Here is a 21,420-nt window from a genome sequence, read left to right on the forward strand (position 1 = left end):
CTCCTTGCCAGCATGAGGACCACCTCTAATTTGGGGACACAAAGACTGCACAGGCTTTGACCCACCGCTTCCACTCGGTGCGTCTATCCTGAGGAAATGATCCATGTTTAGCTGAAGACAGGTGTGCATGTCATCTGCCGTGGCGGATGGCAGTATTTGTTACAGGGAGAACTCCCAGCTAGCTACTCACGCCCAGTGACAAGGGCTCTGACAAGCTATACCTGCATCTGTGGGTGATTATGCCCTCAGAGAACACCATGCACCACGGGAAGGGCCCCGGAGCACAGGCTGGGAGCCCCCCGCCCTGATGAAAGGTGTGTTTCCTCCAGAAGTCTCTATCGGTCTGCCTGTCTATCTGGAGCACCTCCCGAGGCCAGGCAGGGTCAGCGTCAGATGGGAGGGCTCTGGAGAGGAAGAGACCGGGGTTGCGGAGGAGGAGACATTCTTGGCCGGGCCCTGCCTGGATGAGGCCAAGGCCAGGGCTGGGCTGGTTGGCTGGTCAGCTCTGGAGGGCACCGCAGGGCCCGGTGCGCAGATGGACTCTCTCGCTCACCCAGCCTCGTCATTGTCATTCCTTTGTGTTTCAGCCTCAGCAGCCCCAGCCGTTTGTGATACCCTCCAGCCTCTGTGCCCCCAAGAAGACAGGCCTCCCCACCTCGGCCCCACCTGCGCCGCCAGGCCCGCCTCTGGGGTGGGCACGGTCCGCTCAGAGCCCACCACCGTTGCTCCACTTTTCCGAGGGCCGGGTTTTCCGCGGGGGCTCTTCTGCTCTAGGGTGTCTCCCTGGACCCTGCACCCTACCCCCACGCCTCCTTCCGCTGGCCCTGCACAGCTAGGTGCCCCCTGGCCCCTGCCCCCTTCTCCACCCTCTGCCAGGGCCTCAGTCCTCCCCGAAGCCCTACTAGAGTGGACCCCAGCCCCCCAAGAGACCACAAAGTCCAGGAGAGGGGAAGGGTTGGGGCAAGAAAGCGGGGAAGGGAGGAAAGGTGGCCGAGCCAGGAGTCACGGGGGCGGGGCGGCTGGGGGCCTCCTGGCCACGGCTGATCCCTGGCAGGTCAGGGGAGGGGCACCTCCAGGGCTGCTTCCCCAGGGAGTCCCCGGCAACGGGGGGGGGCCCATGACCAGCCAGTGAGGTCACAGAGCCCCACGATGTCCCTGGGGGAGGGAGCCAGAGACCCTGACAATGAATTTTGACCAGAAGGCGGTGAAATTCCTGGCAAATTTTCACATCATTGGAAGCGAACACTGGACCCATGGCCCCCTGAAGCAGAAGCCACTTGTGACTTCCCAGTAACTTCCCAGGGCTCTGGGCGGGCTGGGGGGTGGGCAGCTGGCGTAGGGTGGCTATTGGCTGGGGGCATGCTGGCCTCCAGGGGTGCAAGAGCTCCAGGTGGGCCTCAGGATGCAAACGGGCCCCTCCAGGAAGCCCCGCCCACCTGCGCCCACAACCTGAGGGAGCCGTGTGAGTGGGGGCTCTGGACCCCCAGCCCGGGCTGGTCTGGGGAGCCAGACCGGTTGGTGGAGGCCCGCCTGGAGCACCCAGGCCCAGAGCTTGCTTCCCGCCAGGGCTGGAGCGACGCCCTCCCGTCGTGACCAATCTGGGCGTCCCCGGCCCCACCAGGTACCAGACGCCAGCTGCTTCGGCGCAAGAGTCCTCCCCACAGCCCCACTTCACCATCGGCTCGCAGGCACCCCACCCGTGGTGTGCGCCCCCCCCGAAAGCCCCCACTGTCCGCCCTCACCCCCGGAGTGGGACCCCGGCCACCAGCGCCCCCATGACGCTGCCCCAACCGCAGAGGGTGGCGGCTGCCAGGCGTGGCAGACCATGTGGTTCCCGAGCGAAAGCCCCTTCACCCAGAACGCCGACTTCAACCGAGAGCAGGTTTGCCCGGCGGGTCCTGGGGTGCGGGCGGGGGCGGGGCCCCCGAGGGAGGGGCCTGCGGCGGCTTCGACCCTCAGTGGCCCTCGCCCGCCGCATACCAGCCGCCCAGCCTGGCCGCCTGCCTGGCCTTCAGCTTCGGGGGCCGCCTTGCTCCAGGCCCCCCGAGGCCTGAGCCCACTTGGGGATGCTGCAGGCCCGGGGTTCAGGGCCCCGGGCCCAGCCCCTCCTGCAGGCCCCTCTGCCGACGGGGGACGAGACCGGCCCTGGCTCCATCGCCTACGACATCCTCCCCGGGTGCCGCCTGCCGGGCCCCTGCCTGCCGGCTCTCTCCATGAGCTGCTGGCCCCTGCTGGCCTCCTGGGTGGGCTCCTGTAAGGAGGTGGGCGGGGGCGGGAGGGGGGAGGTGGGGACCGGGCAGAGGGGGCAGGCGCGGTAACTGCACCCACCTTCCCTCTGCAGCCTGCACCCCGGGCCCGGCCGCCTATGACGTGGAGGACTGCTACAACTCGCGCTTCCCCTCGGCACACGGGGGTGGTCATCCAAGGCGTGCGGAGACCCAAGTGCCACGACACTGGCCCCTTCTGCGCGCTCTCGAGCCCAGTGGGTGCAGCTGGCCCGCTGAGTTAGCACATGAAACCCTGGCCTTCCGGGCCTGGGGACCTTCCCGGGCCTCCCTCTGGAACTCAGTGCCCCCAGCCTGGCCTTCTGACCCTCTGGGCACCCCTGATCCACCCTCCCGGCCGGCCGACCCCTCTGACCTGTGGACCCAGCCTGGAGCCCAGCCTGGAGCCCTAGCCTGGAGCCTCACCTGCCCACCCCCGTGTTATATAGAGATGCTGTTGGTTCTTCTGAATTCTGTGCTGTGCTTGGCGGCCTTGCCTGGTGAGCTGCCCTGCAGATGTGGCCTGCAGCTAACCTGTCATGTCCGGCTTTTCCTGGCCAGGGATCCCCCTTCACTTCCCCTTCAGTGCTGCCTCCTCTAGGGTGGGGTGGCAGCCTGAGCCTTCCTGGCCTGGCACAGGATGGGAGGGGGCCCTGTGGGCAGTGTGGGACACCCCCACCTAGTCATGCCATCCAGGAGAGGGTCCGGCTGCCAGTCTACCCAAGGCTCAGGCTGCTTGCCGAGCCGAGGAACCGGCCATTGCAGTGGAGGCGGGGGGCAGTCTTGAGGTAAGGTCAGCCTGCCCGGCCACCAGGTAGGGCCCAGAGGACCAGGTCGTTAGGGCCTGGCCCCCCTTCTTCCCGCACCTGCCCAAAGACCCTGTGAACTCTCACACGGGGCCGTGCAGGACAAGCTGCAGCCGATAGACTCCCCAGGCTTCACCGTGAGGGCCGGGCCCCTGCCCACAGCAGCAGCCTGGCCACTGGACTCCTCATCGCCATGGACCCGCCTTCCTACCCAGGGGTCGGCCCCAAGACTGCCTCCCTGCAGGGGCCTCACCTGCAGCTTGTGGTGGCTCCTGTGTCTGCACCAGTTTCCCCAGGGGTCCTCCCTGTGTCACCCAAGCCCTGGGCCAGGCCCCCTTCTCTGTCTCCTCTGTCTAAGCTCAACCCCTTCAAACAGGCACCGCAAGAGCTTCTCCCATGGTGTTAGCGTCATCCCTTTCCGCAGGGAAGCCAAGTACAAGGGAGTCTGAGTGTCGTGCACCTGTGACCTCCTCCAGGACTGAACCGGCTGCGGGTCTAGCCCCAGCACCCGCGGGAATCAGAGCAGTGGGACTGCAGACTGTTGGCACTGAGCCCTGGGCTGACCAGCTCAGCCAGCGGGCAACAGAGACAGACCTGTGGCACTCTGGCCTTGGGAGTCTGGCCCAGGGTGGGAGGACCAGGAGCCCTCCTCTCAGCTGCACCAGCAGCAATCCCTAGGTCTCAAAGCCAGGAGTGGGACCAGCAGGAAGGATGCAGCAATCCCCTCCAGCTGGGCTGAGGAGGGAGGGCTTTCCGGAGGAGGCTTTCAAGGATGAGTTTGCTGGGCAGCAGGAAGGGAGTTTCTGGCAGAACAAACCTCAGAAGCCAAGGCACATGAAAAGGGAGAGGGTGTGATGTTTGGTGTGGCCAAGCTTGGGAGGACCCCGGGCTGGTGGGACAGAAGGAGGTGAGCTGGAGGGATGGAGAAGATGCAGAAGCCTGCATGCTGGGTCCAGGGGCTTGCATGCTTAGCAGTGGGGAGCCCACGGAGGGCGCAGGGCAGGCAGTGACTGCTGCAGGCACCGTATGAGCATCTCGCACTGCAAGAGATGAGGGACACCATGGAATCCAGGGCTCACATTTGCAGCGAGTTGGGCTGGACCTCAGCCTGAGGGCCTAACACTTTTGGTTAGCAAGGGGGTTAGATGCTCAAGGTGACAAGAGGACAGCCATCCTTTGTCACCCTGTCACTGCGTGCCCAGGTCTCTGCTAGGCACTCCCTATCTGAGGCAAACTTAGTTTTGTTTTCTGTTTTTTTTTAAAATAAATTTATTTATTTACTTTTGGTTGCGTTGGGTCTTCGTTGCTGCGCACGGGTTTTCTCTAGTTGCCGTGAGCGGCGGGGGGGGCTACTCTTCGTTGCGGTGCGCGGGCTTCTCATTGCGGTGGCTTCTCTTGTTGCAGAGCACGGGCTTTAGGCGTGCAGGCTTTAGTAGTTGTGGCGCCGAGGGCTCGGTAGTTATGGCGCATGGGCTTCGTTGCTCCGCAGCATGTGGGATCTACCCGGACCAGAGCTCGAACCCGTGTCCCCTGCATTGGCAGGCGGATTCTTAACCATTGCGCCACCAGGTAAGTCCCCACACTTAGATTTTGGTCTCTGTGACAACACTACGGTGTGAGCTTCGCCGGGTTGGACAAGGAAGAAACCAAGTTCCAGGATGAGAGAGGGTCGTGCACCTAGTGGGCGCTGTGAGGTCAGCAACAGGATTTTTCATGATTATTAAAACGCTCTTGGCTAAAATATCAGCTCTGAATCTCCTGAAGCAGGCCGCGGCACCCCGCCCCCTGTGCTCCATCCCCCTCCTCCGGTGCCCCCCCCCCCCCCACGACCAGGCGCGCTGCAGCACTCCGCCCTCCCTCCGCGCCAACCCCGTTCTCCTTTGCCTGCAAACGGCTGTTAGCGCCGCGAGGCTGGGCGGGGTCGCGCAGGAGGGCGGGGCCCGGGGGGGCGGGGCCCGGGGCGGGGCGGGGCCCGGGGGAGCGGGGCGGGGCGTCTTGGACGCCCTGTGCGTCGTCCTGGCACCGCCTTCGCGCTCCGTCTCCGCCAGGCGCGGGCCGCGGCGCAGTTCCCGGGAACCTCTGCGGGGCGGCGGCGGCGTTTCCGGGGAGCCGGTTGGCGGGCGGACCAGGCTCCTGTGCGGGGCGGAAGTGGGCGGCTGCGGTCCGAGGGGAGCCGCGCTGCGGGCGGAATCTGGCCGAGCTGGAGGGCGCCGGGGAGCGGAGCTCGGGCGGCCCCCGAGGCCCGGGCGAGCGGACAGCTGCGGGGCCTGCGGCGAGCGCGGCGGTGCCCGGCGAGCGCGGAGGGGATGGGGCGCCGAGCCGGGTTGGGGCCGGGGCCTCGGCCATGTTCGCTGGGCTGCAGGACCTGGGCGTGGCCAACGGCGAAGACCTGAAGGAGACGCTGACCAACTGCACCGAGCCGCTCAAAGCCATCGAGCAGTTCCAGGTGGAGCCGGGTGGGGGGACCGGGTGGAGAGGCCGAGCGTCTGGGTGTGAGTCCGGCGGGGGCGGCGAGGTCGCGTGGGAAAGTGGGCAGATTTCTCTCCCTCCCGATCGCTGCGTCTGTTCCCCGGGATGGAGGAACCAAGTGTCCTGAGTTGGGACTACGGCGAGGGACATCTGAGTGGTTTCCAATTTTTGCAGTTACAGCCAGCGCGGCTGGGAACATCCTTGTCCCTGCCACCTTGTGTACTCAGGGCATCCGGAGTGCCTGGCCAGACGGGGCTGTGGCTGAGGTTTCTCTTGTCGCCCCAAGAGTCAAATCGAGCTCTGCTTCTTTAGACAGAAAATGGCGTGCTGCTCCCCTCCCTGCAGTCGGCCTTGCCCTTCTTGGACCTGCATGGGACGCCCCGACTGGAATTCCACCAGTCAGTGTTTGATGAGCTTCGGGACAAGCTGCTGGAGCGCGTGTCAGCCATTGCCACGGAGGGGAAGGCCGAGGAGAGGTAAGTGGGCGGTGAGATGGGCAGCCCCCTCCCCAGCCTGGGAACTGAATGTGCTTCGGTGGCTACACATCCCTACTGAAAAAGGGGCCGCCTGTGCACATCACCCACCGGTCTGGGATAGGCAGGGAGCTGCTTCCGACTTGGTCCTGGGCTGCTCCCTCAGTGCTGCGAGTCTTTCCAGGTACAAGAAACTCGAGGATCTTCTGGAGAAGAGCTTTTCTCTGGTGAAGATGCCATCTCTGCAGCCAGTGGTGATGTGCGTCATGAAGCACTTGCCCAAGGTAACAGCCGCAGGGCCAGCTTGCCCTGGGGAGGTTTCCTGAGCTGCCTGCCTCAGGAACGGCAGCTCTGGAGCACGTTCCCCACGCTGGCTTCTCCCTGAGCCGAGCCGCGCATTGACCGAAGCTTGGCACAAGCTCTGGAGCGTGGCGCCCTTTGTGAAAAAGCTGTTTGTGGGCAGCACGACTCCTGCCCCGTCCGAGCCTGGGGGTTCAGTCCCAGGTGCCCCTGTCACTTGGGGCTGGGCTGGATGTGGCCTCTGCTGTTGGGGGCTGAGGCCTGTTGGCTTGTCTTGAGGGAGACCCCTGGGGCACAGGCGCTGCTCACACGTGGCCTCTGGGGTCATGTAGGTTCCTGAGAAGAAGCTGAAGCTGGTGATGGCCGACAAGGAGCTGTACCGGGCCTGCGCCGTGGAGGTGAAGCGGCAGATCTGGCAGGACAACCAGGCGCTCTTTGGCGACGAGGTCTCCCCACTGCTGAAACAGTACATCGTGGAAAAGGAGAGCGCGCTCTTCAGCACGGAGCTCTCCGTCCTGCACAACTTCTTCAGCCCTTCCCCCAAGACCAGGCGCCAGGGCGAGGTGAGGCGGGGCGGGGATGTGTGCAGGGCCGCCCCCGTGAAGCCCGGCTTGTCTGCTTCTAGAAGGCTGGGCTCGGATGTGGGGCTGGCAAGGGGCATTGCAGCGCTGCGCCTGGGTGTGGGTCTATTTGGTCTTTTCTACGTACTTTGAGCTCGGCGGCTTGGCCGGCCTCTTCAGCTAAGCTCTCTGTGTCTTCTTTCAGCCCTGGGAGTTCTCCTCTGTTTCTGTGGAAACAGAGTGTTTGATTCATTCCTTGCTTCAACAAATGCTTTTTGGGGGCTGACTCACTCACTGCCCTGGCCCCTGGCCCCTTCAGTGACCCCTGGGGTACTGGGGCACCTGCCTGGAGTACTGCAGGCTCGTGTGGGGCAGACCCTATGCAGTAGATGTCACATTTCGGTCCCTGAGAGCTCCGGGGGTAGAGGAGGGCTGTGGAGACGGGAGGCCGCAGAGCGATGCGGGGGCGGGGGGGGTGGCTGGAGGCCATCGTGGACACTTTGACCTTTCCTGGTGAGGTGGGGGTCCCTGGCCTGGTTCCAGGATGACCCCTCAACCTGGGAGGGAGGTGACGGTAAGAGGCCACACGTCGGCCGAGGAGCGTTTGATGTCTCGCCATGTTCTCTCACCGCCAGCCTTCTCACCTGGGGTTTCCCGTGTGTGGCGTGAGGTAGGGCCTCACCTCATGTTTCCTCTCAGATGTCGGGCCGGGGCTCGCAGCACCACTTCCCGGACAGGCCGCTGAGTGTGTCAGAGCCCTGCCTGTGTTGCCTCCCCTTTCTTTTGGGGGAGCCTGGCCTTGGGCCGTGGTCCTGCCCCTTCTTCACTCTCCCCTCCAAGCCAGGGGTCCGCCTTGGAGTCCTGCCAGCATAAAGGGAGAGCGCGGTGGCAGGTGACACGTTGCCCCGCCGTCCTCGGGTGGGTTGGGCCTTGGGGCTGTGGTTCTGTGCCCAGCAGGCCAGGCCATGGTCAGGCTGGAGTGCGCACCTGTCTCCGTGTCACAGGTGCCGGTACGTCGGTGCCGAGACTCGGGTGTTGCTCTGTGCCTGCCCCACTTGTCGGGGTACCAAGGCCTGCTAGAGGGTCCTCGGCAGGGGCCCTAAGGTGGGCTGCCGTCCCTGCTGACCTCCCCACTCGCTGCATGCAGCCTGTTGGGCTGGCTTGGTGTCTGTCACCGCAGGTGGCCCCGTGCATCCTTATGGCCGGTGTGCCCCAAGCGGGGCCCCCTCCTGTTGGCTGCCGCCTTGGCAGGCGCCTCCCAGATAGGGGCAGGGTGCGGAGGGGGTGGCGGCCGCCGGGAGAAGGCGGGAGTGGGGCGGCTGCAGCAGGGCCTCGAGCCGACGCTGAGCGTGGCGGTGCCGCACGTCCTCATCTGGGCCCGAGTCCCCCACGCCGCCAGCTGCCCCGCCGGCTCTGGTGGAGTCTGGGACCTGGGCTGACGGCCTCTCAGAGGAGCCGCAGGGCCTGATGGGTTCGCTTCCTTAAAGACGAGAAACGTCGCCACCCAGCACCAGTTGACGTTTTGTGAGAGAGGAGGCTTAGCCCCCAGGGTTGTGGGGTGTGCGAGGCCGGCCTGGTGTCCCGGCAGGTGGTGCAGAGGCTGACGCGGATGGTGGGCCGCAACGTGAAGCTGTACGACATGGTGCTGCAGTTCCTGCGCACGCTCTTCCTGCGCACCCGCAACGTGCACTACTGCACGCTGCGTGCAGAGCTGCTCATGTCCCTGCACGACCTGGACGTCGGCGACGTCTGCTCCGTGGACCCCTGCCACAAGGTGGGCGCCCGCCCCGCCCTCGCTGCTCTCCCCTACCCTTGGATGCGGCGGTCCAGGCACGTGGGCTCTGCCCTAGCCCCTGTGCCACCTCTGCCCCCCCGGCTGGGGGGCCGTGATGTCCCCCGGACGCCTGACCCATGCCAGCTGCGCCGTGTCTCCCTTGCTCGGCCTGCCGGCTCTCCCTCCACGCCCACCGGCCCTGCCCGCTCCGGCCTTTCCGGGGCCTCTGGCCCTCCGCTGCCCCAGAGCCCTCGGGGGCTGCTCACCGGCGAGCTCTGTGTTCAGGAACAGGGCTTTCTGCACTGCCCGTGTCCTGGCATAGGTGCCGGGCGGCCCCAGATGGCGTCCCTTCTCAGGGGCTTCGCAGCGTCACGCTCTGAGCCTGCACTGTCCCCCGCACAGTGGGGGCCCTGGAGGGGCCCATTTCAGAACAGAGCACCCATTTTGCCTCTTTCTTGCACCACCTGGCCTGTGGGGATGCGGGCACTTGGGCCTATTTTCCTTCGTGCCGTCCCATTTCTGGGGACAAGCTGTGTCTCAGCGACTCGAGGTGGGGGTCCCGATGTTCACCCAAGGCTCAAGAAGCCTCAGGCAGCAGTGAGTGCCGCCTGGAGGCTGCGGTCTCTGGCTGAGTCCTGACCACGCCTCCTCCCCGCAGTTCACATGGTGCCTGGACGCTTGCATCCGAGAGCGGTTCGTGGACAGCAAGAGGGCCCGGGAGCTGCAGGGCTTCCTCGACGGAGTGAAGAAGGGGCAGGAGCAGGTCCTGGGGTGAGGGTCGGCCTTGTGCCTGGTCCCGTCCACGGGCGTCCGGACGCGCGTGCTGTGGCCGCAGTCGGGAGCGGGTGTTTCTTCCAGTACATTTTAGGAGGATTGGTTGGCGCCCGTGCCCACGGCTGAGAGGCTGGGGTGAGGCCGTCGCTGTCCCAGGCGAGCTGGGCGCCCGGGCTGGGGCTCTGGTGTCTGCAGCCACGTGGGGCCTGCCTGTGAGCTGAGAGGCCTGTCGCACCCGGAGGTGGTGGGATCTGGCTCCTGGCAGGGCCCTCTCTGGGCGGGCTCCGCCTGACCTCCTGTCTCAGCTCCTTGTTCCTGGAATTGTCTCTGTGAGAACCTGATTGAATTTATGGAGTCTGGGTCAGGTTCTCAACCAGGATTGGACCTTAATTCTTTAAAAAACTATTTGATTCTTCAGTTTGTTAAGTAAGTTAAGGGCAAGTTACGAACCACAAGCTTTTGGAAAGCGGTCCTGAGCGGGGTGGGCTTTGTCCATGCGGAAGGGCCATCTCCTCGGGTCAGGGGCTTGGTGGGCCGGGAGCGTCCCTCACTGACGCTGCGGGCACGTCCTCACAGGGACCTGTCCATGATCCTGTGTGATCCCTTTGCCATCAACACCTTGTCACTGAGCACCGTCAGGCACCTGCAGGAGCTGGTGGGCCAGGAGCTGCTGCCCAGGGTGAGTGCACCTGGCTGGCCGCATGCTGCCTTCTGGGGGACGTGTGGGTGTGGACCCCTGGCACCCGGGTCCAAGCCGGCCCTGGGGAGAGCACACACGCCCGCCAGGTGGAAGGCACGTGCAGCCAGACCCCCTGGGTGAGTGCGGTCCGGGCGGGAAGCTCGGGTGAGCACGGCCGAGGCCTGCGTTTCCCCGCAGGACAGCCCGGACCTCCTCCTGCTGCTCCGGCTGCTGGCGCTGGGCCAGGGGGCGTGGGACATGATCGACAGCCAGGTCTTCAAGGAACCCAAGATGGTAACAGGGTCGGGCGGGCTCCTTCCCGCTGCCTTCTCAGGGGGCTGTGGGGTGGGGTCTGGGGAGGTGGCGAGGAGGACGGGCCGAGGGGCCGGGCCGGCGCAGGACAGCTCTCGGGCCTCTGCCCCAGGAGGTGGAGCTGGTCACCAGGTTCCTGCCCACGCTCATGTCCTTCGTGGTGGACGACCACACCTTCAACGTGGATCAGAAACTCCCAGGCGAGGAGAAGGCCCCGGTCGCGTACCCGAGCACGCTGCCAGAGAGTTTCACCAAGTACGGGCTGCGGGCGCTGGGCGGGAGGGCCTCCCCCTCGGGCTCGCCCGGGGCTGACGGCGCTCGGGCGCAGGTTCCTGCAGGAGCAGCGCATGGCCTGCGAGGTGGGGCTGTACTACGTGCTGCACATCACCAAACAGAGGAACAAGAACGCGCTCCTGCGCCTGCTCCCGGGGCTCGGTGAGTCACGTGGGCGGCGGGCTCAGCCGGGTCCTCTCACAGACGCCCTCGGCTCTCGCCACAGCCCACGTTTGTGAAGAGCCACCTTAATCTTTTCCTAAGGGGCGAGAGGTGTGGAGCCCCTCAAGTCCTCAGACCATTGAGAGAGCCCCTCCTCCGCGGTGGTGAAGAGGCCGCTTCCCCCCGGGAGCCTTGCTCTGCCTGGGGTGCGGGGTGCAAGCCAGGAAGACGAGGGAGGGATCTGGGTGGACCCCTTCAAGGGTAAGGGAGCGCCCGGCCAGCCTGCCGCAGGACAGGCCCGGGGCCTCTGCTGGCCCGGGTCCCGTCTGGGGCATTGCGGCTTCCTGGGGAGGATCTCACGCTTCAGTGTCTTGACAGTGGTGCGTGCTGTTGCCCGACTTTTCCATATGGAGGAAGCGGCCCATTGTGGGTATTAGTTTCTACCCATCCACCACCTAACTGATCAACAGGAACTTATTCTTACGGTTCTGGGGGTCAGAAGTCTGCAGTGAGTCTCCCAGGGCTAAAGTCAGGTGTGGGCAGGGCCGGCTCCTCCTGGGGCTCCAGGGAGAAGCCCCTTCTTGTCTCCTCCAACTTCCAGGAGCCGCGTCCTTGGCTCCTGGCCCCTTCACAGTTCATCTGTCCAGCTTCTCCCGTCCTCCTGTCTCTGGCTTTGACTCCTGCCTCCCGCCTTCCTCTTCTAAGGACCCGTGATCACCGTGGGCCCTCCCGGGGCGTGCAGGACCATCTTCCGTCTCGGGGCCCAGTACCACTCAGGTGGAGCGTTCACAGGCTCCCGGATCAGCATGTGGAGATCTCAGGGGCGGCAGCTTGTCTGTCTGTTTCAGGGGCTTCCAGGAGCTCAGTCATAAGGAACTTGGATTTGCCTCATTCTTTCTACTCACTTTTGAACTTCTCAGTCTCTCCTGTTTAATCGTGTCTGTAGACACAGGATGTCCTGCGAGGCGGGAGCGTCGGTGTCTCCCAGCCACGAGCTGCTGCCCGGGGGATGGGGTTCAGGTCTTCAGTCACGTTCAGGGAGAGCAATCTCGTGCTTTGGTGTTACTAGTAGGTTCTAGTAAGAAAGGATGTTGGTTTTTTAAAATTCTTTATTTTTAAACTTTTTTTTGGTGGGAGCTTTTGATGAAACCCAAGTAAAGAGCACAGGATAGTGAAGGCCAGTGCCCATCGCCCACCTGCGTGGGGGTCCGCGTGCGGCTGCCGTCTCGTCCGCTCAGCGGTCTGTACGTAAACCCGGCAGACTAGCTTGGCACAATGCAGCAGGTGTCTCTACAGAAGACAGACTCTTAGAAACCACGACCTTGGCACGTGGTTGGTTGGGGTCCAGGTCCTGACGGTGGCCGCGTTTCCCCAGTTGTCATATAACGTTTTTGTGCTGATGGTCTGTTCAAGTCAGGAGTCAAACAAGGGCCTCCCTTCACCTGGCTTCTCCGGCTGCCTCTCAGATCTAGTGGTCTGTAGGGCTACGTGGGGTTTGCTGGGGGAACCAGAGCGTTTGTTCCCCGGTCGGGACTTTGCAGGCAGCGTCCCTTGGTGCAGTGACCATGTGCCCCCCCCGAGTGTCCTGTAAACCGGCCGTGAGGCCAGCCGAGCCCCCGGTCAGCTGTGCAGCAGGAGCACACCTCGGGCGCGTCCGGTGGGGTCGCGTCTCCCGCTGCGTTAGGGGCTCGGTGGCTGGGGTGGCGTCGGCGTTTCTGTCTCAGCTGCTGTGCCTGCCCGCGTGCGCTCGGCGCTGTTGCCTGTGATCGCTGCAATCGGTTGGTAGTTACTCTCGCCGTCTCTCTCTTCTGAGGTTTGACGGCCGTGGCTTCAAAAAAAGAAGGCCCGTTTGCTCCGTTCTCTCTCCTCTAGAGCCCGTGGCCTGGTAGACCTGCCGGGCCGGCCCTCGGCACTTCCGCGTCTCCTCTCGCTACCGGCCCGTTCAGCTTTCCCTTTGCCGGCGTCCGCTTCAGCCTGAGCCCCTTGGCTGCCGGGCAGAGCCAGCCGTGACGGGCTCTCGCCCCCTCCCCACCCTTGCCCTGGAGCCCCGCCCCCCCAGTCTGCTTCCCCCGTCCAGGCCCATGTTCTGGCCCTCAGGCCCGGGTCGGGGAGGTGGGGGTCGGGTGAGCTGGGCGACGCCTGCTGTGCTTGCAGTGGAGACCTTCAGCGATCTGGCGTTCGGCGACATCTTCCTGCACCTGCTCACGGGCAACCTGGCGCTGCTGGCGGACGAGTTTGCCCTGGAGGACTTCTGCAGCAGCCTCTTCGACGGCTTTCTCCTCACCGCCTCCCCGAGGTGCCCTTCCTCTCGGTCCACATCTCGGTCGGGGGCGCCGGGCACAGCTGGGGAGGGGGTGGGAGGGCGGCTCCGCAGCCGCCTGCAGCGCAGCGTGGCCTCTTCCAGGAAGGAGAACGTGCAGCGGCATGTGCTGCGGCTACTCCTCCACCTGCACCACCGCGTGGCCCCGTCCAAGCTGGAGGCCCTGCAGAAGGCGCTGGAGCCCACGGGCCAGGTGCGTGCCCTCCCCCGCCCCACCCTCCCGCGCCCCGCCCCGCCCCGCCCGCAGCCCCAGGCTGGCTGGCGATCCCTGCGCACACGCCCTGGGCCTGCCCCGAGGCCTCGCGCTTCCCCTTGCAGAGCGGAGAGGCGGTGAAGGAGCTGTATTCCCAGCTCGGTGAGAAGCTGGAGCAGCTGGACCGCAGGAAGCCCAGCCCGGCCCAGGCCGCAGAGACCCCAGCCCTGGAGCTGCCCCTCCCCACCGTGCCCGCCCCGGCTGTACTCTGAGGCTCCCCTGTGCCTGTGAGAGCAGGAGCCCCTCTCTCCCGGAGGTGGGCCGACTGTTCCTGGGACTGGGGGTGGGCTGAGCGGAGACCCCGGGGACCGTCCTGTGGGCGGGGCACCCGTGCTCTGCACCTCAGCCTCCCCTGGAACTTGGTCCTGGGAGGTGTGTGCCTGCTGCGTGAACGGGGCCCGTGGCCCCCGGCCGGCTCCAGGTCTGCTGCGCCCCGCCCGGCCCCTCGCGCTCCCACTCCGTGGAAGGCTGCTTGCTTGTTCCTCCTCGCGTTGTGGTTTCCACCGCTGTCGGGCAGACAGGCAGTAGTTGGGATTAGGAAAAGGACACCTGTTTTCCAAGGGGCGGGGGGCAGGGTCCGAGGCCTGAGGGGAAGAGGGCGGGCCGGCAGGGTTGGCGCCCGATTGGTGGAGTTTGCTGGGGGCGGGGTCTGCAGGTGGAGCCCGGCTCTCCAGGGAGCTCCTCCCGTGTTGACAGCCCCGGGCGGCAGGTGGGGGAGGAAAGCCCAGGCTCCCCTTGGCCTCGATTTGCCCGCAGTGCGCTCGGCCCGCTGAGGGTCTGCTCCTGCTCGCAGGGAGACTTTCACTTTTGTAAATAAACGGCGTTTTGGTAAACCCAGCGGATGAGCTCTTTCTGCGCACGCCCAGGCTTGGTCGCTGTGAGGGCTGGCGCGCGCTGTCCTGGCGCCTTTCTCCGTGGGCACAGTCTGGATGCCCAGCCCCGTCCGGGACAGCGGCTGTGGATGGTGAGGCCCGGGCCTGGCTGCGCTCGGGGCCAAAAGACTCGACACGGTCGGCCGTGGGTGGGCCTCAGTGCCCATCACCAGTGCTGACGTGTTGCCGAGGGGCAGGCTGTGTGGAGGTCTCTGTGACCTTGACAGGGGCGGCTCTGCAGGTGTTGGGGAGGAACTGGTAGAGATGGTGACTAAGGAAAGCAAGGACCTGGGGGTGTGGGCGTCGGCAGTCGGGAGGAGCCCGGCGTTTGTGCGCTGATGTGACAAGGAATGAAAAGTGAGTGGGGCGTGGGGGGACGGCTGGGGTGTCACTGAGTGGGGGAGGGGGCAGCGCCAGGCCCACGTGGGCCCCGCGGGAGCGGGCGCGTTCCCGGGGAGGAGGCGGGGACCCCCTTCCAGCTGCCGCTTTTCCTCCAGGAGCCAGGGGGCCGGGTCCTGGGCTGGCAGGCAGGATGGGGCAGAGGTGGGGCCCGAGGAGAGGATGACGAAGGAGCTGGGCCGGGGGAGTTGCAAGTGCCCGCACGGGGCCCGCGTGACCCCCCTGAGGCTCACGGTCCAGGGGGACAGAGACCAGCCGGCGAGGCCAAGCTTCTCCAGCCCGAGGGGACCGGGGACCAGAGACGCCGGTGGGCGGGGCTCGTCAGGTGGAGGGCGTGAGCTGCAAGGACAGACGGGGCGGGGGGTGAGGGCTGCAGCGACGGAGAGCCCCAGGTGGGCCGGTGGGAGGGGGCAGCTGAGCTCAGGGACCCGCTGGGGCTGCGAGGGAGGCGGGAATCCTGAGGCCAGACCGGGCAGGGCCGTGGGGAGGCTGGGGGGCGGGAGGTCTGGTGAGAGGAAGGGAGTGTCCACACGGGAACTCGGGGAGGAGGGAGCATGTGTGTGGTGCGGGCCATGCCCACCTCCAGGCCAGCAGTTTGGGAACCTCAGAGCCCACACTGGGCAGGTGGAGGGGTCGGGGGTGGGCAGCGAGGTGAGGGGTCTGCAGAGACCAGGTTGAAGATGTGGACCTGAATTTGGGGCTGGGGACAGGGCTGGACGGGGCACTGGCTGGAGGGAGGGGTGGGAGGGCATCGTACGGGCGTGGTGGGCTCGGTCCTGAAGGGTAGGGACAGGTGGGGCCCCCTTCAGCCCTGGAGATGGGGGAGAAAGTACAGAGGAGGCAGGCTTTAGTGCAGGGCTCAGGCTTACCCTTGACCCCGCTGGGGGCAGGCCCTCTGAGGCATGACTTTCTTGACTCCTGCCACACCCCACGTACAGGCCCCCTCCTCACCCAGTGATGGGGCTCTGGACCCCAGCAGGTTTGGGACCAGCATCTGGCAGAAGCAGCTGCCAGCCAGCGCCCCCACCCCACCCCTGTGCACCTTTTCCCGCGTCTGCCTGTCAGGGTCTCCTGGGGTTCTCTGTGTCAGAAGAAGCTGGGAGACTGTAGAAAGCCTGAAGACCCCAAAGGACCCCACCCTCATACCGGGGCCGTGGGGCACCAGCAGAGACCTGGACAGATATCCTTCCGTCCTGGTTCCAGGAAGGCCTGGGCAGGGGCCGCATGGTGGGTGACGCCCGAGGGGTCCCTGAGCACCTGGCCCAGCACAGGCAGGGGCAGCGGGTCTCGGGGAGCCAGGCCCACAGCTGGAGAGGAGGAAGCGGAGAAGCAGCAGTTTCTCAGTGATCCCGCCGGAGGGCATCGGACACACATGGACAGGCAGGAGCCCCATATTCTGGGGAGGACGGGAGCCCCCAAGCCCGTGAGTGACTTCTCCCTGACGCAGGTTGGGCAGGGAGGTGGAGGGAAGCTAGGAAGTGGGGAGGGATGGCAGAGGGACCCGTGTGGGCAGAAGTGTGGAGGATGAGGGACGAGGAGGCTGGAGGGTCGGGGCTCAGGACTGCCAGCGCCCGCGGGACCCAGTTGAGCTCGGGGCCAGGACTGGTCTGGGGGCATTACTGCTGGTTAGCAGGCCCGCTCCGGAGAAGCGAGTCATCCAGGCAGGCCAGTGTGCACAGAGATGGGCACGGGGGTGGGGGCAGGGCCACATGAAGCTGGTGGCCGGGGAAGGGTCCAGAGTCTCCATCTGCCAACTCTTGGCCCAAGTTCTTTCTAAATTTGCCCTCCGACCAGGGCCCTGAGTCATGCGTGGGTTTTTTTCCCCCATTCTAGAACTTCCTGCCCTGTCCTGGGGTGGGGGCACTAGGCCGGGGTACAGGGGAAGACAAAGGGGGAGGCAGAGGGGGGAGCACTGTGGAGCCCGGGACCTGGTAGAAGAGGGTCAGGAAAAGGAAACAAGCCCTACTCTGTGGGCACCCAGATTGGGCTTGGGCAGGGGGAAGAGGGGAGAGGGTTGGAGGACCCCAGCTGGGAGAGAACCCTGCCCGCCCCCTCCGCCTCTGCTAACCAGCAGCCTGGACACGCCTATCCCCCTCGCTGTGGGCCCTGCGGGGGGCGGGGGGTGGTCAGGCGCAGATGTCCCTGGGGAGGTGGGGGTCCTGTGGAGGGCAGGCTGAGGAGCAAAGGCATGTGGGACCCCAGGGGAGGCAATGCCCTCGGCCTCACCGGGTGTCCTGGGCCTGGGCTGAGTCAGGAGTGCTGGGAGGGCTTTAGGGTAGGTGACCAGCCGGCCGGGGTACCTGGGCGAGTCAGCCAGGCCTCCCCGTCTGGTGCCTCCGTCCAGCCTGAGTCCCGCCCGCGCCACACCCCTGACTCACTTCCTTTGCAAAGAAGCGGAAACCTCCCCAGAGCTTCCTCCGCTCCGGGGGAGGTGTCGCAGCCCCTCTGAGCCTGAGCTGACCCAGTGAGGCCCCGGACCCCACTCCGACCCCCGCCAGGAAGCCAGCACATTCTGCTTCCTGCGTCGCAGACCCCAGCCTGTGGCGTGGGCGGGGGGCCGCCCTGGGGGGCTGGGGGCGGGCCAGCGAGAGCCTGAGCTGACGCAGGTGCAGGTACTGGGGAGGGCCGGGGGCATCTACCCCAACTTTCTCCAGCTGTCCCCTCAGTGGCTTCATCTCTCCTCCGGGTCTCGCCTTTCTGTCCCTCTTTTCACCCCACCCCCACCCGCCTCTAGGGGGCTCCCTTTCCCCAACTCCATTAGTGTGCCCACTAGAGCGATGCTGGGAGGCCTGGGCTCAGCTTGGGGACAGGGGCCCATTCTGGAAAGCAGAAGTTCCGGCCAGACCGCCCCCCCACCCCCACCAAGTGTTCGTGGGAAAGGGGCATCTCTGAACTCTGGGGATGCTGGGGCCTCTGCTTCCCACGCCCCCCTCTAGGGACCGGGGGGCCCCCGGCGCCCGGCAGTCGAGCTGCGTCAGGGGCGGGGTCCGGCCTTGACCCTGCTCCACCCCTAATTGGCGCCAGGTCGGCACCGACTCCGACTCCTCCTCCAGGAAGCCCGGGCGGCGGCTGCCCGATAAAATGCGCCCCCGCCCCCCCCACCCCCCCGCAGCCACTTCCTCAAGGCCCGAGGCTGTTTATGCGAGGATCCGAGAGATTTGCATTGGGGCCCCGAGGGGAGCCGCTTCCTGGTCAGAGGGGCGAGGCCGGTACCAGACCCTGGCCTCGGGGCAGCGGGCCGCACTCCGGGGGGCCTCGCGGGGTGGGGGTGGGCTGAGATCTCGGGGGAGGGTCCCCGTAGGCCGGGCGGAAGTCTGGAGACCCTCCCCGTCTTCCTGTTGCAGGGAGGGTGACCTGCATGCCAAGCGCCGCCCCTGCGCCATGGACCGCGGCCAGCCCAGCCCGGAGCCCGCGGCAGCGGACCCCGTCGCCCCCCGCCCGAGCGTGATCGCGCCCGTGCGCGCCGTGGTCTGCCTGCGCCGCCGCGTGCGCCTCCTGCGCAAGCGGTGCCTCCCGCCTCCGGCCGTGAGGGTGGACTCCGAGCCCCAGGCGCCGCGAGCGGACCCAGACCAGCCGCAGTTTTTCACCTTCGACGGCCCGGCGGAGCTGCCCTCGAGGCCGCCGCGAAAGAAGCGCCGGCGCAGCCGCATGGTGCTCTACCCCGAGACGTCGCGCAAGTACCGGCCGCGCGCGGAGCGCCGGAGCCGCGCGCAGCGTTGCCTGTTGCTGCTTGTGGCCATCGTGGGCTTCCAGGTGCTCAACGCCATCGAGAACCTGGACGACAACGCGCAGCGCTATGACCTTGACGGGCTGGAGAAGGCGCTGCAGCGGGCCGTGTTCGGCCAGCCGGCGGCCGTGCGGCGCGTCGTGGCGCTGCTGCGGGACTACCTGGCCACGCACGTGCACAGCCGCCCGCTGCTCCTGGCGCTGCATGGGCCCAGCGGCGTGGGCAAGAGCCATGTGGGCCGCCTGCTGGCGCGCCACTTCCGCGCGGTGCTCGAGGACGGCGCGCTCGTGCTGCAGTACCACGCGCGGCACCACTGCCCCGAGCCGCGCGCCGCGGAGGACTGCCGCCAGGAGCTGGCGCGGCGTGTGGCCGACGTGGTGGCGCGGGCCGAGGCGGAGGAGAAGACCCCGCTCCTGGTGCTGGACGACGTGGAGCTCCTGCCGCCGATGCTGCTGGACGAGCTGCACGGCTTCCTGCAGCCGCAGCGCTCGCACCACTTCCACAACGCCATTTACGTGCTTCTCAGCGGCAACGGCGGCGCGGAGGTCACGCGCTTCGTGCTGCAGAACGCGTCCCGCACGCTGGCCCTGTGCCCAGACGGCGCCCACGGGGCCGGGGCCGCGGCGGTGGCGGCACAGGCCGAGGAGGAGCTGCGCGCCAGCCTGAGGGCGCTCCTGGTGCGCGACCACCCGCTGTGGCAGGCCGCGGCCATCGTGCCCTTTCTGCTGCTGGACAAGGGGGATGTGGTCAACTGCTTCCGGGACGAGATGGCCGGGGAGGGCTTCTTCCCGGAGCAGGCCCGCGCCGAGCTCCTGGCCGCGCAGCTCAGCTACTACCGCGTGGCTGGCCGCGAGTTCGCCGTCACTGGCTGCAAGCAAGTGGTGGCCACGGTGAACCTCTTGTAGCGCAGGCGCCGCCGGACGCAGTGGACGCCCACGGGCACGACGGGACGTTGGTTTGATAGTGGCAGTTGGAGGGAGGGGACCCTGTGGATTTGCCCCAGGCCTCTAAGCCCCGAATAAATCTGTCCATGGCCCTCCGCCGGTTCACACTGGGACCTGGGGGGACCGTTGGGGCTGGGTCAGCTCTGAGCTCCTCTGCCAATTCCAATCCCCCTCAGAGCCCCAATCTGCCACCTGCGGGTCCTTAATTCAGCCTGCATTCTTCAGCGCCAGTATGTCCCACAGGGCTGGCTCCTCAGGAGTGGGTAGGTCTGTCCCCGTGGGACAGAGGATAGATGACGGCAGAGCGGGTGAGCAGACCCCAGGGACACGTAGCTGGTCCCCTGCAGAGTCGGATATGACCACGACTCGTTCGGGTGCCTGCAGCAGCCGAACACAAACTTGCTCACCCCGGGGGCCTAAAGTCCCGGATGCTTCTCCACTGCAAGAATCCCGGGGGTCTGCATGGATTTCTCATGGCATCTTGGGCCCAGGAGCTCCCCGGGAGGCAAAGGGATGGGTGGGGGGCTCCCCCCAATGAGCTGGTCCAGTGGAATCCCCTAAATGCTCCGGAAGGGGGACTCTCAGGGTGACAGCAGTAGGAGGTGGGTCCAAGTCGGGGTCCCTGACCTCCTGGATCCCCCTGCGCTGCCCACCAACCTGCTCCAGGGTGCTGAACTCGGGGGAGGCCTGTGAGTCGGGATGCCGCAGACCGCAGAGGTCCACTGCTTCCCAGGCCTGGGGTGGGGCCTCATGCTTGCCATCCTGGCTTCTCCCCAACCCTGGCTCTGCAGGCTCATGTCTCCCCGAGCAGGACTGCAGGAGCCGTGCTGGCTGCCTGGGGCGGGTGAGCGCCAAGCCTTGGGGCACCTCCTGGGCTGGGCTCCCAAGGGGGGCGAGGTGGGTTCAGTGCTGTCGCTTGGTGGGCACGCGGGTCAGCATGGCCCCACCCACCCGGGAGGAGGGCGCAGCCTGGGAGGTGGGGGGACAGGAGCACAACTGGGGGGCAACAACATGTCCCGAGAAGAGGGGCCGAGGGGAGGGCGGGTCAGGGTGGAGGCACCGCCAGCGTGGACTGTGCCGGGAACTCCAGGCCCCCACCGCCGAGCTCAGCCCAACCCCTGTCCTCCCAGAACCTCAAGGACCACGGGGGCTGGTGTCTCTAGAGACCCTGGCAGACCCCCCCCCCCCATCCCTGAGGGTCCCGCACGATCAGAGCCGCCTCGCCGCCATCCATTCTCTTCGTGGTGGTCATGGTGGTCGGCTGCAGACCTGGATGGGCTGAGGTCTGTCAGGGAGAGGAGCCTATCCCGGCACAGGGAAGCGGCTGACCTGCCGAGCCGGCACGCGGACCCTGGGCCCCGACGGGAAGGGTGGGGAGGGGGCACGTCCTGCCCGGAAAGGCTGGCTTCCTCCCAGCTCCAGGGCTCCCTGGGGGCTGCGAGGGATGGCCAGTTTGCACGATGGTTCTAAACCAGGAGCCAGACCTGCAGGTATCCAGCTGAATACACCGAAAAGACAGCAGGTTGTCCGGTGATATTGCTCTAACCAATGCGCTCGCTCTTTAGTTTTATGTCATTGGGTCTCTACTTCCCCAGAGGCATTTAACCACTTGCAGCAAGAGGGGTTTGCTACTGCAGACACTTCCTTGCTCAGCAAGTAGGTAATCGCAGGCTCGTGGTTACCCGAAACCACCTTGGCCGATGAGTTAAGTGACCGTCACTGAGCTGAAACTGCTTTGGCTCCAGAGTTGGCTCACTCGCCTAGTGTCAGGGAGAGATTCCTCATCATACGTTCATTGGTGCTCACTCCCCTCCGTGGGAGGAAAGCTCTCCCTACAGAGGCAAAGGCAGAATCTCTTAGGCCTGCTGGAAGTTCTTGCTTAAGGCAGTTACAGAGGTTTAATGGGACGGAGCAACGTGAGGCTTCTGTTCAGTTATGTCAGGAGAACAGGACAGTGAATACAGCAGAGCACGCCGTCCTGTGTTCTCCAGCCATCAAGACAATGGGCTGCCCAAGCATAAAGGCCATCCCCCAAACTTCCACATATGAAGGTGAAACC

General features: G+C 66.0%; 3 protein-coding genes across 8 annotated transcripts; all 3 read left to right on the plus strand.

Annotated features, from left to right (window-relative positions):
• Positions 1-879: 879 nt before the first annotated feature.
• On the plus strand, positions 880-2,513 carry STPG3 (sperm-tail PG-rich repeat containing 3). The gene is given in 8 exon segments (XM_082400649.1): positions 880-1,290; positions 1,374-1,462; positions 1,567-1,682; positions 1,684-1,702; positions 1,797-1,882; positions 2,076-2,253; positions 2,342-2,406; positions 2,408-2,513. Coding segments are annotated over 8 exon segments (762 nt in total). The 5' UTR covers positions 880-1,183; the 3' UTR covers positions 2,510-2,513.
• Positions 2,514-5,281: 2,768 nt separating this feature from the next.
• NELFB (negative elongation factor complex member B) lies at positions 5,282-14,252 on the plus strand. 6 transcript variants are annotated; one of them, XM_082403498.1, is made up of 13 exons: positions 5,282-5,516; positions 5,852-6,015; positions 6,197-6,296; positions 6,645-6,875; positions 8,461-8,646; positions 9,305-9,417; positions 9,997-10,099; positions 10,298-10,393; positions 10,524-10,666; positions 10,740-10,846; positions 13,001-13,142; positions 13,251-13,359; positions 13,485-14,252. In XM_082403498.1, exons 1-13 carry the CDS (start codon positions 5,415-5,417, stop codon positions 13,629-13,631), a joined length of 1,743 nt encoding a protein of 580 aa, XP_082259624.1. In that variant the 5' UTR covers positions 5,282-5,414; the 3' UTR covers positions 13,632-14,252. The 6 variants fall into 6 exon arrangements, with proteins under 6 accessions (XP_082259624.1, XP_082259625.1, XP_082259627.1 ...); XM_082403499.1 differs by having other exon boundaries at positions 10,303-10,393; XM_082403501.1 differs by lacking the exons at positions 13,001-13,142; positions 13,251-13,359; positions 13,485-14,252 and adding an exon at positions 11,552-12,931.
• Positions 14,253-18,071: 3,819 nt separating this feature from the next.
• Positions 18,072-19,456, plus strand: TOR4A (torsin family 4 member A; the record flags this gene model as incomplete). The annotated part of the gene is made up of 1 exon (XM_082403504.1): positions 18,072-19,456. One exon carries the CDS (start codon positions 18,072-18,074, stop codon positions 19,320-19,322), a length of 1,251 nt encoding a protein of 416 aa, XP_082259630.1. The 3' UTR covers positions 19,323-19,456.
• Positions 19,457-21,420: the final 1,964 nt, after the last annotated feature.

Source organism: Balaenoptera borealis, assembly GCF_965194805.1.
Source record: "Balaenoptera borealis genome assembly, chromosome: 8".
Taxonomy (NCBI): Eukaryota; Metazoa; Chordata; class Mammalia; order Artiodactyla; family Balaenopteridae; genus Balaenoptera; species Balaenoptera borealis.